At 38.8% G+C, this 8350-nt stretch overlaps 1 protein-coding gene across 1 annotated transcript; it reads left to right on the forward strand.

The window, feature by feature from the left end:
• Window positions 1-892: 892 nt before the first annotated feature.
• Window positions 893-7524, forward strand: LOC146715362 (uncharacterized). The gene is made up of 8 exons (XM_085451785.1): window positions 893-980; window positions 1776-1820; window positions 3065-3109; window positions 3905-3949; window positions 4745-4789; window positions 5490-5534; window positions 6470-6599; window positions 7096-7524. Exons 1-8 carry the CDS (start codon window positions 900-902, stop codon window positions 7185-7187), a joined length of 528 nt encoding a protein of 175 aa, XP_085307911.1. The 5' UTR covers window positions 893-899; the 3' UTR covers window positions 7188-7524.
• The last annotated feature ends 826 nt before the right edge of the window (window positions 7525-8350 follow it).

An 8350-nucleotide genomic window follows, 5' to 3' on the forward strand; every position in this document is an offset into this window, starting at 1 on the left:
AAAACAATACACAACCGATTTGAACAAATTGAAAGTGGTGAATGATAATAAATGCTAAAAAATTACTTAAGATTTATCTTTAACAATAGATATTAGAAGTTAAATTTAACTGTTTTTAAATTCCCACCGGAGTTAAAGGGACCTGCGGCCTTGCATGTGCTCTGCATCTTCAACTGCAGAGACAGTCAGTCTAAGCTCAGTGTAGCTAACTGCAACACACTTTTTTTTTTTCAACACAAGATATGCTTGGGGGGATTTAAATGATAATATTAATGTTTTCTTATTCAGCACAAATCAATAATATTATAGTTATTTGCTCACGGTCTGGGTCTCTGGCCCAGCGTTTCTGATGTTATTCTAAGGTTTTTGAGTTTCTTATGTTTAATGGCGGGTTAGTTGAGTTTGGCTTAACGTTATTAATATCGTTTTAAGGAGTTTATGTTAGGGCTGTATATTACCACGTTTGTATTTTCATGCCATGTTTCCTGTTTTATTTTGAAAAAGTCTGTTGCGTTCAGTTCATTAATCTCACTTCCCTGTTGTGTCAATAGAATCATTTGTGCAAGCTACTACCCTGCTGTCCCTCTGTCGTGTCTCAACCTCCAACAGGAAAGTAGAAGTCGTCATATGGTAGGACCAGTGATTGTAGTGTGTGTTACACTGTCCTCATATTGTTTTAAGCTGTGAAGGACAGGAGTGTGTTTCAGTTGCCTTCCTCATGTGGTAGGACCAACAACTCTAGTGTGTGTTACACTGTCCTCATATCGTTGGGTAGCAGAACCGTACAGTGTTAAGTTTCTATAGAATCTGGTATAAGGAAGTCAGATCCTTCTGTAATAATATTCACTGATACAAATATGATCTGTAGTTAATTAAATAGTCGGGATTTATACTAGAGAATGTTTCTGACGTTATATTGTTGTCTTTTGTTGCAGACACCAAGTGCCGAGGTCCTGCCTCAACCTCCTTCAGACCAATTGGTGAGTGACACACCCACTTCATTCTTCCAACAGGTTACACATAATTTTTTTGTATTTGGCATCAAGTATATGTGTCAGTTGGGCCTAGTGCATAAATGAAATGCACTTTAATTGTACTAAAACAATCAGTTTTAGTCGAAGTTAACCAAAACCAACATTAGCATTAGGATAAAGTAATTGTCTATACCATTTGTTAGTCCAAACTTTCCCTTAAAGCATCAGCTTGATCTTTATTCTGACAAAATTTGATATTTTTGTCGTTTTACACATGTTTTTGTCAAAATAAGCTCCCGCTGATCAGTTTACATGATTTAATTTCTGGGGAAATAGATGGCTGTACATCAGTGTTGGGTTTAGAGCTTTTATTGACAACAGCAGGAGAAGTTAGAAGTCAGGAATGTGAACTCTACATGTGTTCAGTCGTCATGTCCTCATATTGTTTTAAGCTGTGAAGGACAGGAGTGTGTTTAAGTAGAAGTCCTCATATGGTAGGACCAGTGATTGTAGTGTGTGTGTTACACTGTCCTCATATTGTTTTAAGCTGTGAAGGACAGGAGTGTGTTTCAGTTGCCTTCCTCATGTGGTAGGACCAACAACTCTAGTGTGTGTTACACTGTCCTCATATCGTTGGGTAGCAGAACCGTACAGTGTTAAGTTTCTATAGAATCTGGTATAAGGAAGTCAGATCCTTCTGTAATAATATTCACTGATACAAATATGATCTGTAGTTAATTAAATAGTCGGGATTTATACTAGAGAATGTTTCTGACGTTATATTGTTGTCTTTTGTTGCAGACACCAAGTGCCGAGGTCCTGTCTCAACCTCCTTCAGACCAATTGGTGAGTGACACACCCACTTCATTCTTCCAACAGGTGAAGATGGATGTTGCAGACAGGACATATCCTAACTTTTGCAGCCGTTACGATAATAACGCGCTGTTTGCACGATGAGCACAGCTTCCAAGCTCCCCTAAATTGACCGTGCGCTTCGTGTTGTGTGTGCGCGAGTCTGTGCATTTAGTGGCGTCTGTGCAGAAATGACTAGTAAGACAAGGCTGCAAACTATTCTCACAGACTTCAAGTGTGCACTTGAATCCAAAACGATCTCTCTCTCTCCCTCCGGCTCTGTTGAGATGCCACTGGGAGAGTAACGACTGCCCCTCCCCCCCTCTGCTCAGCAAACAGGTGGCTGTTTTTGCACCCCTCCCCCTCTGCTCTGCAAACACGTGGCTGCTTTTGCACCCCTCCCCCCTCTGCTCAACAAACACGTGGCTGCTTTTGCACCCCTCCCCTCTCTGCTGAGGGCAAAAACAAGGCTCATGTGCAAAGTGAAGCAAAATAACATTGACAGAGGTTCAGAGAAAGGAGAAAAAAACGGAGCAGGCTCCCGTTGTTCACTTCAAGGAGGCGGCTCTACGGGCCGTTTTGTTTGTGACCGACACACACAGTATATATATATATATATATATATATATATATATATATATATATATATATATTCTCAATCACATTCACACCACTCTCTTATATCAGTTCCACTACATCAAGACTATTTTATGGTGGTCAGCTTGTTTTATTGTCATGTATTTTGCATAGTAAGATAACCATGTCCTCCATTCAAAAGCACTGAAAATGTCTATGGTGGTGCTGTACCTAATATTGTGCTCATTTGATCCAAAACCTATTTTTCCTTTATTTTGAAGGCTGAGGCTTAGATCCATTAGGTATTCACGAGAAAGGCATTATCGCATGTCAGGATTACAGTATATCGAAAATATGTGATTATAATGGGAGTCAATGGGGCCCAAACGGATACAAGGGTAAAAGGAGGTAGTACATATGTGAATCTTCTTTACTATACACCACACCATAGAGGGGATCATTGAATTTCAAAAATAATCCTAAAACACACATCCTGGCCAAGTTTCATGCAACTAGTCTTTAAAATGACTGATATATTGAGAATCAAAAATCCAAAGTTACCCAAGCGGGTCCCTTTTTTCGCTAGGGTAAAACGAGGGTTAAATAGTCGGGATTTATACTAGAGAATGTTTCTGACGTTATATTGTTGTCTTTTGTTGCAGACACCAAGTGCCGAGGTCCTGCCTCAACCTCCTTCAGACCAATTGGTGAGTGACACACCCACTTCATTCTTCCAACAGGTTACACATAATTTTTTTGTATTTGGCATCAAGTATATGTGTCAGTTGGGCCTAGTGCATAAATGAAATGCACTTTAATTGTACTAAAACAATCAGTTTTAGTCGAAGTTAACCAAAACCAACATTAGCATTAGGATAAAGTAATTGTCTATACCATTTGTTAGTCCAAACTTTCCCTTAAAGCATCAGCTTGATCTTTATTCTGACAAAATTTGATATTTTTGTCGTTTTACACATGTTTTTGTCAAAATAAGCTCCCGCTGATCAGTTTACATGATTTAATTTCTGGGGAAATAGATGGCTGTACATCAGTGTTGGGTTTAGAGCTTTTATTGACAACAGCAGGAGAAGTTAGAAGTCAGGAATGTGAACTCTACATGTGTTCAGTCGTCATGTCCTCATATTGTTTTAAGCTGTGAAGGACAGGAGTGTGTTTAAGTAGAAGTCCTCATATGGTAGGACCAGTGATTGTAGTGTGTGTGTTACACTGTCCTCATATTGTTTTAAGCTGTGAAGGACAGGAGTGTGTTTCAGTTGCCTTCCTCATGTGGTAGGACCAACAACTCTAGTGTGTGTTACACTGTCCTCATATCGTTGGGTAGCAGAACCGTACAGTGTTAAGTTTCTATAGAATCTGGTATAAGGAAGTCAGATCCTTCTGTAATAATATTCACTGATACAAATATGATCTGTAGTTAATTAAATAGTCGGGATTTATACTAGAGAATGTTTCTGATGTTATATTGTTGTCTTTTGTTGCAGACACCAGGTGCCGAGGTCCTGTCTCAACCTCCTTCAGACCAATTGGTGAGTGACACACCCACTTCATTCTTCCCACAGGTTACACATTATTTTTTTGTATTTGGCATCAAGTATATGTGTCAGTTGGGCCTAGTGCATAAATGAAATGCACTTTAATTGCACTAAAACAATCAGTTTTAGTCGAAGTTAACCAAAACCAACATTAGCATTAGGATAAAGTAATTGTCTATACCATTTGTTAGTCCAAACTTTCCCTTAAAGCATCAGCTTGATCTTTATTCTGACAAAATTTGATATTTTTGTCGTTTTACACATGTTTTTGTCAAAATAAGCTCCCGCTGATCAGTTTACATGATTTAATTTCTGGGGAAATAGATGGCTGTACATCAGTGTTGGGTTTAGAGCTTTTATTGACAACAGCAGGAGAAGTTAGAAGTCAGGAATGTGAACTCTACATGTGTTCAGTCGTCATGTCCTCATATTGTTTTAAGCTGTGAAGGACAGGAGTGTGTTTAAGTAGAAGTCCTCATATGGTAGGACCAGTGATTGTAGTGTGTGTGTTACACTGTCCTCATATTGTTTTAAGCTGTGAAGGACAGGAGTGTGTTTCAGTTGCCTTCCTCATGTGGTAGGACCAACAACTCTAGTGTGTGTTACACTGTCCTCATATCGTTGGGTAGCAGAACCGTACAGTGTTAAGTTTCTATAGAATCTGGTATAAGGAAGTCAGATCCTTCTGTAATAATATTCACTGATACAAATATGATCTGTAGTTAATTAAATAGTCGGGATTTATACTAGAGAATGTTTCTGATGTTATATTGTTGTCTTTTGTTGCAGACACCAGGTGCCGAGGTCCTGTCTCAACCTCCTTCAGACCAATTGGTGAGTGACACACCCACTTCATTCTTCCCACAGGTTACACATTATTTTTTTGTATTTGGCATCAAGTATATGTGTCAGTTGGGCCTAGTGCATAAATGAAATGCACTTTAATTGCACTAAAACAATCAGTTTTAGTCGAAGTTAACCAAAACCAACATTAGCATTAGGATAAAGTAATTGTCTATACCATTTGTTAGTCCAAACTTTCCCTTAAAGCATCAGCTTGATCTTTATTCTGACAAAATTTGATATTTTTGTCGTTTTACACATGTTTTTGTCAAAATAAGCTCCCGCTGATCAGTTTACATGATTTAATTTCTGGGGAAATAGATGGCTGTACATCAGTGTTGGGTTTAGAGCTTTTATTGACAACAGCAGGAGAAGTTAGAAGTCAGGAATGTGAACTCTACATGTGTTCAGTCGTCATGTCCTCATATTGTTTTAAGCTGTGAAGGACAGGAGTGTGTTTCAGTTGCCTTCCTCATGTGGTAGGACCAACAACTCTAGTGTGTGTTACACTGTCCTCATATCGTTGGGTAGCAGAACCATACAGTGTTAAGTTTCTATAGAATCTGGTATAAGGAAGTCAGATCCTTCTGTAATAATATTCACTGATACAAATATGATCTGTAGTTAATTAAATAGTCGGGATTTATACTAGAGAATGTTTCTGACGTTATATTGTTGTCTTTTGTTGCAGACACCAAGTGCCGAGGTCCTGTCTCAACCTCCTTCAGACCAATTGGTGAGTGACACACCCACTTCATTCTTCCAACAGGTTACACATTATTTTTTTGTATTTGGCATCAAGTATATGTGTCAGTTGGGCCTAGTGCATAAATTAAGTGCCCTTTGATTATATTAAAATAATCAGTTTGATTGAAAGTTTCCCATATTCAACATTAGCATTACTTGTTTGTGAACATCTTAGGAGAAAGAAATTGGCATATCATTTGTTAGTCCTAACTTTCCCTTTAAAGCATCAGCTTGATCTTTATTCCTACTAAATTTGATATTTCTGTGTTACATTGTCCTCAGATTGTTTTAAGCTGTGAAGGACATGAATTTGTTTTTTTTTTTTTAGCCTTTCTCAATTGGTAGAACCAACAACTCTAGTTTGTGTTACATTGAAACTGAACAGCAGGGATGTTTGTCATGAAGATAATAACACTCTATCCGATTTCAAACAATCACACTGTGATGAGTATTATTAGTAGATTATGTTCACATGTAAAATATTCATATCAAATGGTAAATATCCTATATTTATATAGCGCTTTACTAGTCCCTAAGGACCCCAAAGCGCTTTACACATCCAGTCATCCACCCATTCACACAGACATTCACACACTGGTGATGGCAGCTACATTGTAGCCACAGCCACCCTGGGGCGCACTGACAGAGGCGAGGCTGCCGGACACTGGCGCCACCGGGCCCTCTGACCACCACCAGTAGGCAACAGGTGAAGTGTCTTTCCCAAGGACACAACGACCGAGACTGTCGGAGCTGGGGCTCGAACCGGCAACCTTCTGATTACAACTCTTGAGCCACGATTGCCCCTTAGCCCCTTAATGTAGAATTACACACTGCCCAACGCTGACTTTGCCTACAATGCAGAGAAAAAAGCAAACAGACCTATTGCATACATTGATTCTCATATTTCACTGTTACTTTTCAAAGGCTCAAGGACCAAGTATTCCGGGGGTTCCAAGCCACACGCTTTACTCAGCTGCCCTGGACAACATGAAGGGCACCTCTGCCTCAATCACCCTGGACAACAAAAACATTAGCAACACTTCACCAAGAAGGGGTAAAGGCACCAAAATACAAAATGTTTTAGGTTAATATACTTGTGATCAAAGAACAAGTTTGTTTTCAGACATGACACTATTCAGAGCTTTTATCATAAATCATTTCATCTTATTTGATTCCCAGCAGAACACAGCACTTCAAATGGTTCATTCCAAGCATCCTTAAAGGAGCAATAAGCAATATCTTTTCACTGCTAGGTGTGCTGTTTTGCACTGCCTGTGAACCAAACCAAAGTCTATGGCTGGAGATCAACACAGAGAGAGGGATTGTGACTTCATGCTGTACTCCAGATGTAATTACACCTCTAGTTCTTCACATAGTCATTTTTAATTCCTTCAACCTAAGTATGATGAATTGTGCTTATTGCTCCTTTAAAGTGCTCCAGTAGAAAGCAAGGTTTAAGAACATTTTGTATTCACATTATAAACTAGAATATTTTCTATCTTTTCTTGCATTCACATTAAGATATTTTCTTTTGTTTCCATTTATGACAGCTGGGACGGTGAGAAGCAAGTGGACAAATGATGAAGTGAAGGTTGCTGAGCGGCATGTTTCACTTCATAAAAAGCTGCAAAGTACTAGGTAAAAAGGAATGTGACTGCTGCCTCCAAGCAGAGCCGGCAGCTCTGAAAGGCAGAGACTGGGTTGTTATAAGGTACTACAGCCACAACAGGATCATAGCATTAAAAGAAAGATGCAAGAAAAAAAGAAACAAGCAAGAGAGATACTTTGTTACTTCCACAGTTATGTCAGTATTGCAGTTTTCTGTATTGCATTGTTCTTACTCATAAATCTGTGGTTTATGCTGGGTGCTTTTTGCAATTAAATGATAAAAAAGGCAGATAATGTTCCACGTTTTTATTCACATGAACATTCACTACAAAATGAATTAATGCATTACAATATCAAGACTTAAAAAGTAGACTGACCATATTTGACCCATGTCTTTTTTTTTTTAAAGTCTTTACACAGCTCAGATTTACTGTTTTATTAACACATAAATGTCTGATATTTCTGTCAGAAGTTACCCAACTGATGAGCATTACTATTGTGCATCCATGTCTATTATATTGTAATCTCAAAAGGAGCCAAGCTAAAAATGCAGAACCTACCGTTACCTGGTCCTTATAAGTCATGTATACTTGAAAATTATGTGTTTCCATGGGCTTCACAATTCACCTAAACATGAAATATCTGTGTGTGACCTTATGGTACTCATAAGTCACATAAACCTGACAGTGTCCTCACAAGTAGCATTAAATTCAGGTTTGACCAAAATTTAGCCCTAGCCAAAATCTCAACAGATGGGTGTGTTCCTGGAAGCATGGGTCAAATTTTTTGAGATCCCCATGCCTCTAGGACCTTCGGAAAGGCACGTTCCCATTTGTCACATTTTTGTCATACGTACTGATATATCACGAAAACGTGTGTGTGTGTGTGTGTGTGTGTGTGTGTGTGTGTGTGTGTGTGTGTTATAGTTAAGTTAGAAATGAACACATGGTTGGGGACCCTGCCAACAAACATGGAAGATGCAGGTTTTGGGAATGAATGACTGCAGGAGTGACACTTTCATATGTAGCCTGTAAACTGCATGAGGACTTGGGCTTTCTGAGGACATATTAATGAAGATAAGTAGGTTTATAGTTATTACTGAGGCCTGTAGAGTCACAAATTCACATGAGTGATGATTTTAAACCCTACACTTATAGTAACTGATGGCCGTGAGGCTCTGTAGATCCATTCTGACAG

The sequence above is a fragment of the Copadichromis virginalis genome, linkage group LG3 (assembly GCF_057382275.1).
Source record: "Copadichromis virginalis isolate Kocher_CV1m ecotype Utaka linkage group LG3, C_Virginalis_male_GT1.1, whole genome shotgun sequence".
Lineage (NCBI taxonomy): Eukaryota > Metazoa > Chordata > Actinopteri > Cichliformes > Cichlidae > Copadichromis > Copadichromis virginalis.

Excerpts from the sequence above, each read along its gene's own strand:
- LOC146715362 (XM_085451785.1), top strand. The coding sequence starts at position 900 with ATGTTTCTGACGTTATATTGTTGTCTTTTGTTGCAGACACCAAGTGCC. Across the intron at positions 3,950-4,744 it reads AACCTCCTTCAGACCAATTG|ACACCAGGTGCCGAGGTCCT; the intron begins GTGAGTGACACA and ends CTTTTGTTGCAG. Across the intron at positions 6,600-7,095 it reads CAACACTTCACCAAGAAGGG|CTGGGACGGTGAGAAGCAAG; the intron begins GTAAAGGCACCA and ends CATTTATGACAG.